The sequence below is a fragment of the Pempheris klunzingeri genome, chromosome 17 (assembly GCF_042242105.1).
Source record: "Pempheris klunzingeri isolate RE-2024b chromosome 17, fPemKlu1.hap1, whole genome shotgun sequence".
Taxonomy (NCBI): domain Eukaryota; kingdom Metazoa; phylum Chordata; class Actinopteri; order Acropomatiformes; family Pempheridae; genus Pempheris; species Pempheris klunzingeri.
In genome coordinates, this window is record NC_092028.1 from 3762962 (window position 1) to 3780164 (window position 17203).

The 17203-nt window shown below is 40.0% G+C and overlaps 1 protein-coding gene across 1 annotated transcript in view; it reads right to left on the minus strand.

Annotated features, from left to right (window-relative positions):
* radil2a (Ras association and DIL domains 2a) overlaps positions 1-17203 on the minus strand; it is a 28276-nt gene continuing 11073 nt past the window's right edge. Inside the window, exons 7-16 of the mRNA XM_070847736.1 lie at positions 16724-16893; positions 16509-16621; positions 12384-12603; positions 11181-11353; positions 7684-7828; positions 6205-6386; positions 5711-6089; positions 2042-2169; positions 687-826; positions 1-598 (exon numbers count right to left, since the gene is read on the minus strand). Coding sequence (XP_070703837.1) covers positions 496-598; positions 687-826; positions 2042-2169; positions 5711-6089; positions 6205-6386; positions 7684-7828; positions 11181-11353; positions 12384-12603; positions 16509-16621; positions 16724-16893 — 1753 coding nt within the window. The 3' untranslated portion in view covers positions 1-495. The remainder of the gene's footprint in view (positions 599-686; positions 827-2041; positions 2170-5710; positions 6090-6204; positions 6387-7683; positions 7829-11180; positions 11354-12383; positions 12604-16508; positions 16622-16723; positions 16894-17203) is intronic.

Here is a 17203-nt window from a genome sequence, read left to right on the forward strand (position 1 = left end):
AAATGATTCCAGCTAATGCCAGATTTGAATCAGGTCTTGATCCTGAAGCAGCTCGGTGGTGTTCCTCAAACAGAATAATGTGTACTCAAACATTCAAATAGAGGTTTAACAACTGCAAACTGCCACAGACAGCTATTTTTCCTCACCCCCAAACCCACATGGTTTATGAGTATAAAGAACAGCCTGACGCAGAGTTTGTTTATAGGCCAGAAAGAAGCTGGGACAGCAGAATGAGCTTTCAAAACTCGCCTTGATCATGAGCACACTGAGTCAGTCCTGCTGCTTTGGGATGATTGTCTTAATGCTGTTTACACAGAAAACAGCTCTACCTCACAACAAGTCTGAAGGAGAAGCAGGAAGTGTGTTTCCTTTCCTTTGGTTGGGGGGAATCCTTCCGGTGAGAAATACTGACTTTGGATGCTGCAGGAAAGATGACCCAACTGTCCTCCAGTATTCCTAATTGCACTTTGATCATTGTCCACCACAGCTCTTCCTTCAGCATTTAGTCGTAGCCGAGCCCTTGCCGTCTGTCTTTGGGTCGATCTTTGCCACCAGCAGTCTGAGAGTGTCTCCCGATGATCGAATCAGTTCTCTACCACTGAAGTCAAAACGGACAAAAAACTGTAAACACACAGCAACTGGGAGAAGACTAACATCTGCAGGCCTGTGTGTACTTTAATACTCACGTGTTATACTCCATACCAACCAGGCTGATGCCATTCACAGCCAAGACACGGTCGCCTGTTCTCAATTTCTGACACAGAGCGGCAGGAGAGTCGGGGACGACTGACTTCACATAAATGCCGCTCATTCTTAGCGGTGTTTTCTATATGAAAATGAATAGGAAAAGTAAACGATCATTGACATGATTCACAGTGGCCTGCAGCAGTCAGTGAATGTGCTGAGATATGGAAATGGTGCTGAACGTGGAAATAATTGTATATGTTCATAAGTGCATCCTCTGACTAAGTGTTAATAAGATTCAAAGATAGATAGATATCTAGAAACTGATTTTGAGGTTAAAAGGCACAATATGTCATTACCACATTACCAGTGGATGTACTTTAAAGAGGTCATGAAGTAGCGTGCTCTTGGGAGTTGTCCTCTTTACCACCAGTGTCAGTGAAAACATCTCCCTGAAATGCTCGTCATCACTGTTTGTGCTGCTTTTACTGTTGCTCGTTTTGGGCAGTAAACTGGAGAAATACTTAGCCTACAACAGCCATGACCTCCTAAGGATCTGCACTACATACAGTCACATTTGCCAGCAAGCAGATACCACCCGAGGATACCGGGATCAGTTTGGGCAACTATCGCAGAAGGAAGACACCGTTGGCGGCTGACGGAGGCAGAGGCAGAAGCAGGGGAAGCTACAGCCCCCGACTGTCCTCACAAAACATACGATCTCTTTCCAACAAGATCAACGAGCCAAGACTGGGGGTAACATCACAGCGGGTAATTGTGAATCTGTACGTTATTTTCTTGACTAATCGATCCGTCATTTAGTCTATAAAATGTTGTATACTGAAAAAGGTCCTCTCAGCCCAGGGTGACATCCTCAAATTGCCTGTTTTAACCAACCAAACCCAAAATATTCAGTTCACTAACAAAGAAGGCTCAAAAAATGAGCTAATAATGGTATTTTTACAATTAATCAATGCTAAACATAGTGTAGTCAGACAAGTTGTACTGAGTGTTATTTATCACTGCACCATATGAGCTCCAGTCAGTAATATTAGACCGCAGAGCTCCACGTCCTTCTGTAGGAACATTTAGTGTGATTAGATGTATAGTCTCAGCCTGTTGAGTTTAAACCCCTGCAGTTTACAGTCGGATCTGATTAGTCTTCTACATCAGACTTCCTTTGTGTCCAGATTAGATTGTGTGAAAACATAAAAGCGGATTTGAGACAATCCAGATAAGAGTTGGCCGTGCAATTTAATTTTACTCTGCGAATAAATGCACGTGTGCTGTAAATAGTTGTTATTAAATCAACATTAGGAAGGAGAGAAGAAGAAGGAGCAGGAATAAGTCGGCGTACCGTTCCGTCAACTAGTGCCAGGCCAAGACCATGAGGTCCTCTGTGGAGCTCCACCGTGAACACTTCCTCTCTGTCTTCTTCTTCTTCTTCTTCCAAATTCTCTGTCTTCCTCTCAGCATACCCACTGGCTACACAAACAGAGAAAAAACATCAAAACCAAATTGTAGTACACATAAACACTCTTGGGTTAGATTTGGGTTAATTAAAGGATTTAAATTTGATTAGAGTTTTGCTGTCAGTGAGCTTTGGATTGCAAAGATCTTGCTCTAAAATTGGACCATTATACTTTTATTATTCATGGGTGAATTTCTGCTCTAATATTTTCCAACCTTTCTCCCTCCTATGAGATTTATCTTGCTGGTCATGAACCACCTGCAGGTTTACTCCACCACCAGGATCTAGACTCCAGGAGATCCACGTCCCATCTTCTGAACATAGGGGTCTAACCGTTGTATTCACTTACAATTATCCACCTTAATGGCCTGATTCAATCATTTTTCGTCTTTATTCTTGGCAGGGCAGAACACAAAACATTATTTTTAATTTTTTTTATGGTCCCCAGAAGATGAATCCTACTGACTTTTTCTCTACTGCCACCATGAGGTTGACATTAGTGTTTTTAGTGCCATAACTCAATGATTACTGGATGGACTATTGTGAAATCTGGTTCTTTTCTATAAACTTGCTCTCCACACAGTTAGCACAACTTTAGTATACATGAGTTGATTAAAATGATCTGCTGAGCTGCCTGAAATCAGACCTGTTAGCCTGAGCAGAGGGAGGTTAGCATGCTGCGGTGCTGTAACAGGGACTTCCTGTCTTCCTCGTGTGGCTCATGTGTTTCATCCCATCACAACAACAATGCAGCAACAGTAGCATTCCCAAAAACCTATTCCCACCCCTGCACCGCCTGCTCTACACCCCCTCCCTCCGCCTTTTCCCAACATGCAGCCTGTCTGCCCCCCACGCAGGACCTGCCCCGAACAATACCGCTCCCGATTAAGATTCCACGCACCAACCCAACTGTAAATTCCCATGACGGATCGGCCACTGCTCTTTTCTCTCCTGACATCACCACCTCTCTGTAATTCTTGGTCCAGATTAAAGGATTACGAAACTTTCAAAATAACATTAGATGTTAGCCAAAACCACAGAGGTAGGTCGATATAGCTGAGGCCAAGGTATGGCTACGCATGGTGGGATCATCTATGGAGTTCTCATCAGATTGTAAAAAACAGCATCTCCTCAATTAATTCCATAACCTTAACATAATTTTCATTACAGATAAAATATTCAGCAAATAAACAAATAAGTACTATGAAAAGTGACAATTTCTCACATTTCAGAAGCTGGGACCATTAAATGTTGAACATTTATTTTGATTTATGACTGCATGATTAATAGACAGTCAAAACAATCAAAACAGATTGATCAACTAACAGATGAACCTCTACATAATAGTATAAAGTGTGCAGATTGAGAAAGTATTAAACTTTACAGAGATCGTGCCATATGGCCTCGCTTCAATTTAATCCTAAAACCCTTTAAGCAAATTACTTTTATTAAAGGAACTAACAGAGAAAATGTAATACTACAAGTAACCAATGAGAGTAAAGGCATCTGACTAAGAGCAACAAAATCCTTCAGCTTAAACCCTTTCTGTAAAGGCACACAACCACAGTGGGGGGCCTGTCAGGGAGCGCATTAACATAGGTTGAACTTCTTAAATTCAAACACAATCACATGTGACGCAAAGTGTTTCTGAAGATCTGGTTCAGATCTGAGGACAGGCAGAGAGCATCTCAAGGCTCGTTAGATCCCGCCACACAACTGCTAAAGAAATATATATATTCTTAATGTTTCTTTTCACTTTTCTACTTCTTTTTTACATTTATTCTGGTATTCTGGTATATACAGCATTCTACTGCTGTAGATATTTAAAGTTGGACTAATTTTAACTTCTTTATACACTGGTGGGTACTTTAATCCACAGCGCTGCATCATAATCTATAAGATCATCATATGTATGTAGCGTCACTGTCCTATGAGAACAATGAATCTCTAAAAAGTCAGCTATTCATGAGCTCAGAAAAACAGCCTGTTTTCAGCTTTGGGCCGACACATTTTCTAGCTGATCCATGATGCTTTTAATACATTATTTTTGTTTTCTTAACCCATAAAGGAACACTTCACCCTTCAGTGTATCTGAAAAAATACACTCAAAATCACTCAATTTAGAGATACACGGTTTTCAAAGGGGATGAAAAATTGTACTCTGTCAGACAAATGTAGTGCAGAACAAAGTGGAACTCAAATTTATACTTAAGTGAATGCAGCATTATATATATATATATATATATACTGTTGCCCATAAAGTTGGAATAATTGTTCAATATCCCCAATTTAGTTAAAGCCTGAATACACAGTTTGCAAAGGTTCATTGTGGTTTAAGTTTCACTGTGATCTGTTTGGAAGAGTTTGATCAATAAAGTTGAGAAGATATACACTTTATTTATCAAGAATAAATGACATTGTCACAATCATTTCATGAGAAGAGGTAAAAAACATTTTATTCCAACTTTATGAGCAACAGTGTATATATATATATATATATATATATATATATGTGTATAAACCACTTGTACAAAGTAACATCCATGCAATAAAGCTCACACAATAGTCACAAGGGTAAGTAAAAGTGAGGAGAATTCAGCTTTCGTGGCTGAGGTAGTTGACTCCCTCTCAGTCCTACAGATGACCTAATGATGGAGGCGTCCAAAAACAATAGCGCTGGGAGAGGAAACACTCTTTCCTCTGCACAGGGAACCCACCCTGCATGGCCTTCCACTTGAAATTCCTGACCTTCAGAGAGAGTAAAAAGATGAAGGGAGGACTGTGAAGGCGCTCCACCTCTTTTAAGTCAGGGGCACCTTTAATGTGGACTTGGAACCTCCAGGGACAAATATGCGGTGAGGTCCATGGGGTCAAGACACTAAATACTTTCCTTAATAGATTCAGTCAGAGAAGGCGAATAAGGTTTTAAGAGATGACCTCATTCCAGACGTTAGTAACAAGGTTTGAAGCAAAGTGGTCGGATTCCCAGTGACAGAGCTGTGTGTCATTTGAATCAAAACCTGCTGTGTTTAAGTGAAGCCATGAAAGGGCCTTTTGAGATGCTGTCGGTTTGTCACCATGTGTGGTGGCAGCCTGGTTCACTCTTTGTTTCATGGTCTTACTCTCAATTATCTTCTGCCGTCAGGTTTCAGTTAATATTTTTCAGCTGTTTGTGGCCTCAAAAGGCCACTTTAAAGGATCTATTGAGCCATTCCTATTTAAAAATGAATAGTTTGCACAAGGGCTGCAGTTAGCAGCTATTTTCATTATTCTCTGACTTTTCATCATCAGGTCAAAGTTTAAATTGGTCCAATACTTAGGAATATGACTGAAAACCTATAAAATTAATGACAGCAAGCAAATATTAGCATGCGAACAGACTAATCTATGATGGTGATATCAAGTGTTGTTAGACTTTCAAGACTTGACAAGAAGATCACAACCACCCAAGTGACGAATGTGTTCGCATCTATCTATTGTTTGTTCTGTTCCGTTCAGCTTACATTTACAGGGAACTTTCTGTTTATATACTGTGTACACTTCCTGTTCAGTTACCTTTCTTCTGTTGGCGGGCGCCCTCCTGCAGATCCGCCTCCAGCTCAGCCAGCTCCATACCCTGTGGGGTGTTGGGTGGCGTCAGCAGGCAGGATGGGTCCAGAGCCAGGCTCTTATGGTAGACCATGTCGGCCTGTCCTGGAAGGGTGTTCTGCAGCTCCAGGCTCTTCAACTTCTGGGTCAAGACTGCCTCACAGCTGCTCAGGTCACCGTGAGATCCTCGGGCCTGAGCCGGCTCCACAAGGGAGATACAGTCCAGGCCTGCCGCAGAGGAAGGGCAGGTAACTGGTTCAGAGACCGCCTGATGGGCAGGATCCTGGAGGACTCTGACTGAGGGTGAGGTCATAGACTGGCTGTCTGTGGTCATCCCGTTGAGTGCCTGAGGAACATAAGTTCAATCAATAACAGATGCAGAAACATCAAGGTGCCTTGTTTCCTGACCGCCACTGGCTTCTCGTTATGTTGCTGCGCTCTGAGGTCACAGAGCTTGTTACCTGTTCCTCCATACTGAGTTGGGCTTGGGTTTCACTGAGGGGGAGGCAGCGTATGAACTCCTGCAGATGGCTGAGCTGTTCAAACAGAGCGGGCTCCACAATGGGTTTACCCAGCTCCAAGTGAAACGTGCTGCTGGGCAGGATGAGCGGCGGGTGGTTGTCAAAGCTCTCCAGGATGTCGGCTGCAGGAGGAGAGAAAAGCCTTCCATCATCCATAACAAATGACCCGACCTTCACTACAGCTCTCTGATGAAAGTCAACTGCTGTATTTAGACTCACACCTAATTAAAAGTTGTAAATAAAGAACAGGACTGATGCAACTGTTGCTGGATGAGTTATTGTTGTTTTACACAGCACAGTGAAGTTAGAAGTGTAAACGTGAGAGCGAGATGGCGGCTGTCCTGCTGTGAAAGGTGGAATGAAGCTGATTGGTGAAGACAGACTGACAGGATTACTCAGGAGGAAACACAGACAAAGGTGAATGCTTCCACTCATAAAGACATGTGAGTGTTAGTGTGAAAGCATTCCTGTAATTATGATTCAAAAATGAGGTTGGTCACATTTTCTGACTTTTTTTGTAAAAAAAAAAAAAAAAAAGCCCAGATTCTTCCCAAACTGCTCAATATCAAATAAATTAATAAACACTATGATGTGAAATGTACATTAACAAATTGTCTTAGATATAAATATGATACAATCATGTTGAAATATTATTTCATGAACACTTTGGGCTTCCATACATCTTGTGGTGCCAGTCATAAAAATATGTAATATTTAAGTAATCATTATCAGTTGATACAAAGTCGAACCACATTAGATTTTAGCATCATGGACATTATTCACAGTTCAACTCTCTGTATGTATCAGGTTGTTATAATTGTTTTATTTATCATGTAGCCGAGTCAAGTTTGGACATGCAAGCTACACAATAGAATCCTGCTGAAAGAGGAGTCTAGTTACTGCAGTAGACAGGGCCAGCCTGTGGGAAGAACGGCTCAGGAAATGCATTCGGTGATTTGAAGGGAGAAAACAAACGGTAGTTTCATAATGTAGTTTGGATCTGTTTTTATGTATTTCTTAATATATTTCAAATGAATACTCATAAGTTCACACATTCCTCTCAAAAGTAAAACTAGATAGCCGAGCACAAAACAGTCTCAAGCTGAGATTAACAATTATCATTTTCATTTTCATTTTCATTGGTCAAATTGTTTACCTCCACAAACCAAAAAAAAAACAAATTTACCAGAGCCCAAACTGACATCTTATAATTGCTCATTTTGTCTGACCAAAAGTCTAAAACATAAAGATATCAAATTTACAACGATGTATGACCAAAAGCTGCAAATGCCCTCAGTTAAGAGGCTAGAACCTGCAAATCTTTGGTTGGAAAATGACTGTTTGCCAATTATGTTCCTATAAATGAACTAATCAATCAAACATGCCATCTCTTCTATATTCTGCATCTACCTCACTCACCTGTTCTCAGAGCGTCCTCTGCATCATCCGGTGATGGGGTCCATCCGGTGGGACAGGCTTTACCAGAGCTGTACTCCCTCAGCATGTGGTGCAGCTGAGCGGGGCTCAGGGCAGCAAACTCATTCCTGAGAGAGGCCCAGGACGCCTGGACAGATATAAAACCACAAAGAAAACACAGAACATGATGGGACATGAAGCACAAAACCTTCAATAAGTTAAAGTACAGGATTGTAACAGCGACCCATTGATGATCAAGCATTTTCCCATCGTGCTTATTGCTACTCTCTCATTTGCATGCAAAGTATTCTAAATCAACTACATGATTCGGTAAAAACTTTTAGCCCCTGTCACCCCAGGGCCAGTTGCGGTAACAAAGCCTCTTGGGAAAATATTTTTCAGTCTGAATGTAACACAGTGACACTTTGCCTTCATATCGCATCGCTGCAGTTTCTGTATTTATTCTGCAGTCTAACAAAAGGTGACCATATTGTAATAAACGCATAAATCTTGTTCTGTGCAGCGTGAGAAGTGTAAACTTTTCATTATTTCTCAGCCACTCAGGTTTCTTATCTTATCAATATGATTATTTCCTTGCAGCAGGTCTCACTCAAGCACACTTAAGTAAGACAATATTTGAACTTTTCATAACTGCAGAAAGTAACTCAAGGATACGGAAGCAGGTGAGTCATTGTCACAGATTATTGCAAGACAAACATTGTGAAACATTACATAGTTCACACAGTCTGTTTTCAGCTGAATTGGTGGAAGTAAGACTTTTCCCAGACATGCCGGGGCCACAACAGAAACCATAAGTTAAATGTTGTTGTGTCCCTGCCCTTCTCCTGTAACACAAACACCACACTGAGCTCAACAGAAGGTGAAGTTTAAATGCTGCATATAACCAGTAGAAATTCAAAAATGTCTCTCTTTGTTATGTCTGAGATTTAATGTTTGGCAGCTATATTCTCTTAAAATAACTCTTCAGATGTTGTGTTGTCCACAACTGCTGGCAAAACAAACGAGTCCACAGCCCTCTGATGTAATTTACAGCTGCACCAGTGAGCCAATTTGGTTCTTAAAAGCCCAGAACTCCAGACGGAAAATCTGTTGAGGGTGTGTGCTCAGCCACAGAGTGATCTCATGCCAGGGCAGGGACACACATTAACCACCAGCTTCCTAGCAACTATCCAACCCCACGAACGAAGACACACTTCAATGGTTGTGTCACGGGTGGGCTGCAGCTGTGGAGATGTTTCAGGGTTATACCAAGACTGCGAGTCATACAGTGAAAGCAGGTGTCAACCTCAGTGAATCTAGGCTTCATACTTAACCCCATTGCTCCAAATATAGTAGGAGGATCCCACTGACACATAGCAGGATCATATATCAACTTGAAATCATTGCCGTAAGACTGCACTTTCTGACGGGGAACTGAAGACTTTCTGTTTCTCTTCGCTCGCTTTAGAGCCACCATTCAAACGTAAGGTTCACTTTGCAGACCAGCTAGTTCAGATCTGAACTAAACTAACTAATCTGCAAGGTAAAATGACCTAAAATGTTTTTGTCAGTGTTGAAGTGAGTGACGAGAAAAGAGAGAGTGGCTTCAGTTATTTCAGAAGGCTGTCTGATGGCAACATAAAGCAGTGAAAATATTCTAAAATATTCTAAATATAGCACACACCTGTACACAGCATTACATTGCTTCTGTGCATCTGTGCTAGGACTTCTGCCTGCTTCTTCAAACTGGGGGTGTGCTGACCGCAATCTACTGCAGGTTAATGCACCGTCTATGTATAAGTACTTCATAAAACCCCACTTTAAATAATCCAAACAATCCCTTTAAGAAGGAAAATAAATGCCCAAATGGGATTACAAATTGTAGTAATCTTATGTAAATTTAGAAAAACCAGTAAATTGGTCATCAACTGGAATCAGTTGTAACACATAGCAGTTGAGAATGTGTTGAAACTATTTACCAAACCAGCAGAGACGTTTAAATAGTTAGCTAAAGGTAAAGATAGATGTCTGAAAACTGTCTTGTATGTAACTAAAAAACTGACAGTGTAAATAGTAGATCAATATGTCAGCTATATGAAGCACAGTGTGTAAATAACATTGAGTTTATAATCCAATCATAGGAACATTTGAATAGTGCATATAAAGGGGTAGCTGAGCTGATGTGACCAGGCTGTGGGGTACAATCAGACAAATAAACATCTACTGTTCTATATGAAGATGTTCAAAGGCATTTGTACCCTACCACCCACCCCTCTATCCATATCAAATCTATCTATACTATACTATACTATTGTCTATAACTAACCTCCCCCTTGGGAAATAATGCTCTCACTGTGTTTGTCAGTGGCTGTTTCTGAAAAGAATATTCCAGGAATATATTTTGTATAAGATGCATAGATAAACGTGGGGTTATATACAGCACACATAAGCAGCCTTTCCTATTTATAGCATTTCCATTTAAAGTAACAGTAGCACATGGCTACCCTACACAAAAACATTCAGCAGGTTCCACATCATCATCTTTCCCAGTGAATCACCAAAATGTTTGTAGTTCTGTAGTTTTGTATGACCTTTGTTCCTCACCTGTCATGCCTGGATAATTTTGAATGATGGTTTCTCTTTATAACTCTGAATACCTTAGTGCTTAATAACCGGCCAAGTGAGAGCTCAGCTTCCCTCTGTGGCGCAAAGTGTAAACAAGATTTCAATGGGTAACTAAGAGAGCCGTGTGCTTAAGGAGGGATTAAGTGTTAAGCTGGCAGTCTACCACTGTGCACCACAGACTGAATGCAGAAAAAAGCAAATCTAAAGTTGTTCTAGTGATGTACAGGATTGTTTGAGTGATAGAGTATGTTATTCCTGCGCATACACTCAAACAGAGGGCATGAAAGGCTTTAAAATGTCTCTAATGTATTTCTTTTCTCTGAACATTATAATGCCATTAGCTACATGTTTCACTTGGTTTACGTCAGAATAAAGATTTAAACTGATAATATATCACACACTAACTCTGTCTAGCAGGATATACTGAGGTCTGTATGATTTAAAGTTTAAAGTATGATGTTATTGATGGCCAAGCCTTCATTGGCACTGCAATCATTGAACATTTCACTGTATTTACTCTGTTCCTGCAGACCATTTCCTCATATTTGATCAAGTGAAGGACATCATGGGATTTTCAGTCGGTTTGTCAAGGCTACTTTAACCATAAATCAATAACAAGCTTTATTAGTCATGGTTATTACAAAGTTTGGCAACAGTAAGCAGCTGTTGAAAGGAGTTGGGGCGACATTGCTGCAGTGAGAAGGGTAGAAAGACGGAAAGGTTTGCACCTAATACATAAACATACATAGCTAATGATGTACTGACACTGTTAAAACAATGAACACATTCAGGCTGACGCAGACATGACTCGACTCTCGAGGCTACACCCGCTCGTGGTGAGACAAACAGGAAAGGAAAAACGGATGTCCTCTGACCTGCAGGAGGGTTTCTTTGGGTGTGGCCAACAGATTGACAGCAGCTGAAAGCTTCTGGAAGAATTCGGTGCCCAGATTGCCCAGACCGATGCTTTGGATCCAGTCCATCAGCAGGTCCAGGTTGGCCCGGATCTGAACACCTCGGGACCACTGGTAGAACCCAGCGACAGATCCTGAAGAACAAATCACTTTTACATTAGAGGATTGTATTACATGATATGGATGTGAAATCAACCAAAGCAACTGCAACCAAAGTTTTAATAGCAGTTACCGTAGGAATATTAGTGCTATTAGCCTGGTTACAGTGAAATGCTCTGAGGGAGTTGGAAAAAATAAACAAAAAAATAGACATAACATAACATATAACATAATATAAAGGTAAACAAATGCCTTTATAATGAAAATATTATATGAAAATGTCAGAATATAGTCAAAAAATATAGTTTATTAGCAAATACAGTCCAAAATTATAGTTACCCATTGTATATCAGCAAATAGATGGAAGCCAGTCTGAATATAATACACTGCAGGCAGTACTGTAAGCTAAATGCTAATAAGAGTATGCTCACAATGTCAATGCTAATATGCAGGTATAATGTTTACCATGTTCGCCATCTTAGTTTAGTGTGTTAGCAAGCTGACATATGCTAACTAACATTGACCCCTTGAAGGTCCTCAGAAATAATCACGTTAAAGATCCTTACACACATAAATGTGTATGCATAAAAACAAGCCATAAAAATGTTAAAAATCTTTCTTTTTTTTAAATTTTTTTTAAATAGTTTTTTAGACCAGCATCAGCCCTAATCATACATATCAAATTTTAATTAGTTTTTTAAAAAATTAACCCTTAAATTGCCATGTTTTTGTCATGATGCGCATCATTTTATGGTCTAAAATACACAAAAAATACATGAAAAAAATTGAGAACTCTGAAAAATTCACCATCCTGCAAAATTATAAGCAATATGCATGAAAAACTGATAAAATATGCTAAAAATAAAAATCATAACACACTAGAAAGTGCTGAAGACCCTCAAAGGGTTAAGGAGAAAGTACAGCTGAGGCTGTTGGGAATGTCATTAGTTTTGCAGGAGTTTGGTCATAAACTGACACAGTAATGTGAACAAAACATAAAGCGTGTCTAAAACAAAAGTTCAAACAGGTCCAACAGGGGTCTGAAGAAGTGAGCCAGTGTCTTACCTCTCTCCATGAGGGCGTTGAACAGCGATGCGTTGATGAAGAAGAACAAGTAAGCACAGAGTTGTAATGAGATGTCTGGATGAACCTGGAAGGCCGTGAGAAGCTTCAGTGCCTCCTTCAGCACCTCCAGGATGCCGCTGAGCCCATCAGGCACTCGTAGCTGACCACTCTCTGAGAACGGGTTCCCATCCAGCAGACCAGGCAAGGCTAAATACATACTCTGTGGAGAGAGGGGTGACATTTCACATCGCTGCTGTAAACACCAGCTGCATGTTGGACTGTTTGCTGTACAAAGTACCGGATAATATGAACTTCTGCAGTGGAAAATACCCTCTGTTACCATCACCACCAGAAGTGACACGTGAATTTCAACATGCAATATGTAGACACAGCTCTCCTTTGCCTTCACATCATTCCTGATTAAAGAAAGTAAAGTGCAATAAAGCTTTTAGGAAAATAATGTTCTTTTATTGTCTTGTCCAGTGCTGACAACATGTATTGACATGACTCAAAGAGAGGAAATAATTCACAGGGCACACAGGAAACTTTGCAGGAAAGCTTGAGATTCCCAACACAAAGGGCAGTTGTAGGAAAATGAAAATGCTATGCTATAATTACACTGAGATTTGACTTTTTACACGCTAAAAACTGCATTCAAAACAGGGATTAAAATGAGGACTAAAACAAAGAACACACTAAAAACTAAATAAAACATGTGCTTTAGCATTAACAAATCATTACCAGGACCTGCTTTCAGATCACTGTTTTGTTTCACTGGTTTTGAATCCCCCAAATTATCACTAATAATTGCTTCCTTTTAAACAAAACTGTGGGCAGCAGCTCATAGATCAGCACATGGTAAAGACAGGTGAAGATATTACAGTGTATACTGGACTTGAAGTGAGACTAACTTTTGAGAGAAGAAATCACACATTTTTCGTCCTCAATTCAATACATCAATACACCAAGGAGATTTTCTGATACAACCGCTTTGGTCCAAGATTTTACGGTAGCTAATGTGAGAGAATGTTAGCCTTAGCTAAATTAAAATGGAAATTGTTGTGTAATTGGCATTACTGAGTGTGTTCATGGACTTGATAACTGCTCTTCTTGTGCTGCTATTACACTGTGTTTTAGCATTCAGCATCATCTTCAACACAAAGATGTCTGCCCTCACATCAGCCAAAGTGCATATTTCAAGGTCATGAAACTAAAATTACAAAATGGCCCCAGCTTTCCATATAAGCTACACTTTATGTTTAGCTACTTTTAGTGTTATAAGACATGAGCATGTTACATGCTGACATTTATTTGAAACCACATGTCTGTCTCATGTTGAACACTTACAAGTTGTAAACACGTTTAGCCAATTACTCCATCAGACATGAATGCAGCTCTACGTTCCTCAGATTGCTAAACAACAGGACTCCACTGGGATTCCTGTGTTGCTCTACTTCTGCCTAGTGTGGAGGTAAAAATTTACCAGAATATTAGCAACAAGATCTTGGTTTACATCTGTAAATGCAGCTTTAAAAATGCTGAATTTAGCATCTTCAAAGTGAAAAACATGCATTTATTTATTTGTATAGATAAAACAGGAACAAGACTGTTATACAAACACTGCAGAATCCTCTTAGAGCTGTTGTATTGAAGAGATCACCCAGATCCAGCTCTTATCACAACTCCTCCTTCTAACATAGTTCTGCCATTGTTTCACATACATTACATCACCTGCTAGGTACACATACACACTCAACACTCACACGCCATGAGTAACATAATGACCTCAGACAAACTGAAAGAGGTCATAAAGACGACAATAACCCTGCATACCTGAGGCAACAGGTCAGTTGATGGTTGACAGTGTGGCTCAGCAAATCTGAAGGTGCTGATTGATTATCATGAAAACCAACTAGAAGTTTTTTTTACTTTTATTGAAAAACTGTAAATAGTTGTCTGCTTTTTTGCGAATTCTCTGGACATCTGCTGCCTGAATGAATCTGGTGATGCAGCTGCATTAATGACCTTTTCCTAACTTTATTCATACTCTATTTTTAAAAAGAAAAAGAAGAAGTGAAGAAATGATGTCTGTACATTATGAACATTCACTCATATTTCACAGAAAATGAACAGAAAGCACATCACCACTTTTGCCCTGTTGACCATTTGTCTTCCTTTGCAGGAAACAGACAAACTGAAGCTCACAGCTAGATAATTCCCCTTTTCTCTTCACTACAGAAATAGTTACCAGCAAAACACATAATACATACATAATACATTGTTTGACAGAGAAATTGCACTGCATGTTACTGTTGTAAATAAAGCTGAAACAGCACAATTAAAAAGCCTGAGCTAAGCTTTTTTAGTCTAATAAGAATACTGTATACTGCACACTTAAATGTGTCTTTTTCAGTGCAGGCTGCTGCAGCACAAGCAACAGAAATATGTCTGAGTGTTCAAAACAACAGCACAGACTGTTCCTGCTTCCTTCCCTCCCTTCCTCAATCAGTCTCTGTGCAGGGTGGTGGTGTTTCTACAGTTTCTGTGCTGTGAAGTTGAGTGGATTCTGCATAAACCAGACAGCCTTTAATAAGCAACTTTAACATGGGAAAGTCACATAAATGTAGCCTGGGAGTGTCCTGTCAGGCTGTAAAAACAGAAGAGTTGACTGTTGTGTAAGAAAGCAAATGCACACTATGATGCATTGTCAGACTTGAAAAGTCTGTGTTCAGATTGTCATAGTTTTCAAAGGCTCGGTGTTGTATAAGTTGTTTCTGCAACATTCAGTATTAGTAATGATTGGTAATTTCTCTGTCTCTTGTGGTGTACCCCAAGGCTCCATTTTAGGCACCACTATAATGTCCTTATATAGGCTTCCAGTGGAGTTTTAAGAAAAGTTAACACCCCTTATCTCTTTTAGTTGTTTTGAAGATGTAATGGTCAGCAGCTGGATGGTCAACCGTTTGCTTCTGCTAAATGAGTAAGACAGAGGTCCTTACAAATTCGATTACTCTATCCTCTAATCTCTTTACAGATGCCAGAAATCTAGGTGTCATTTTTAAATTTGACAAACAAATATTTTCTTTATTTTCTATCTTTAGCAATAGATTATTTTCTATAATAGGTCAATAGAGGGAATAAAACCTTTTTTTGGTCTTTTGGAGATCGGGAGACTGTCTTTCATGTCAGCCAGTCTTCTTTATGTCTTCCGCAGCTAATTCAAAATGCAGCAGTGAGACTCCTAAATAACCCCAAGAAGAGAGATCGCATCCACTTGGTACCCACTTGGTTCCCTTCAATGGTACCCAGTGAGACACTGAATTGATCTTTACAGCTCTACATGGTTTGGCATCAGCTGACATCTCTCCTCAATCCATCATTAATATTCCACATTCTCAGTCAAAATCCAATTGAGCTTTCTCCATCACTACTCCCAGACTGTGGAACAATTTGACTTCACTGTGAGACCCATATTAATACACTTATTAATTATTTATACAACAAAAAGATTGCTTTAATTTTAAATTTTAATGTAATTAATTTTAAACAATTCATAATTTACAAGTATTTACTATTTATTTCAAAATTGTAAGATGTGATCTTTTAATTAATCACCTGTTGTTTTTAAATATGATCTATAAATACGTTTAACTTGACTTCAACAATTCATTAAAGCCACTGCATGATGATGACTAAATGATGCCTTCAGATGTTCATATAGTGGTTCTCACCGAGACATTCTGATTTTGTTATTTAACAAACCAGTGTGACCTCCGCAGACAACATTGTCCTTTTGTTTATATACCAGTCGATGGAAAAGACACCCTGCTCACTATCTCACAGGCCTTTCCTGACTGAGAGTTTGTGTTTCCATACTGTGTTTTCTGTCTGGAAAGTACTCAATGAAAACAGAATATAGTGTTTACACAGTCCAATTTCCTGCTTCACATGTGACCGACACTCAGATTTTACAGGTCAAAGGGATGTGAAACATGCTGATGTCACCAAATTAAGTGAATGCTCTGCCTTAGGCTGTGTTCAAAAACACACACACACACACACACACACACACACACACACATATATATACATATATATATATATATATACACACACTGTATATACCTTTGTTAGATAGTAGACAGACTGCTGGAAGGTGAACATGATGACTTCCTCCAGGACCGTCATGGCTTCCTCACAGGCTGTGCGAGTGGCAGACATCTCTGAGTCCAACAGACCTGACAACACACATGAACACATTTTAAAAACACACACAACACACAGCAAGTGCAACAGCTGTGAGCACGACACGTGTTTAAGTTAAAGGTGCTTTCGTGCACCTTCGTCCTCCTGGTCCTGCCTCCAGGGCAGCAGCTGAGGGACCTCATGCTGGATGAAGTGCAGCAGTTCAATGGAGTTGGCCATCCACAGCACCAGAGGCTGCAGACCGAGGATCAGTTCCTCCATGACGACTAGCTGAAGATGTTCAGGCTGGCCATCACTGGAGCTCCTGATGGAAAAAAAACAAATTTATTATGGCTGAACCAAGTCTAAAACCATCAAAACTTCAGGAAAATGTCTTAAAAGCAGTGACTTGATTGACTTTTTATGGCATCCCGAATCAACTCATTGGATGCACTTTTCTCTGGCCAACCCACAACAGCAGCGACAGGTCTTCATTTGGTCAAAATCACAGCTGCCAGAGTCCTTACAAGATTTCAGAGGTGTGATCATATAACATCATCATATAACCTGATGGCTTAAGCAAGAGCTGATTTCAAAATCCTCCATATGACTCACAAAGCTTCAAGTGGACTGTT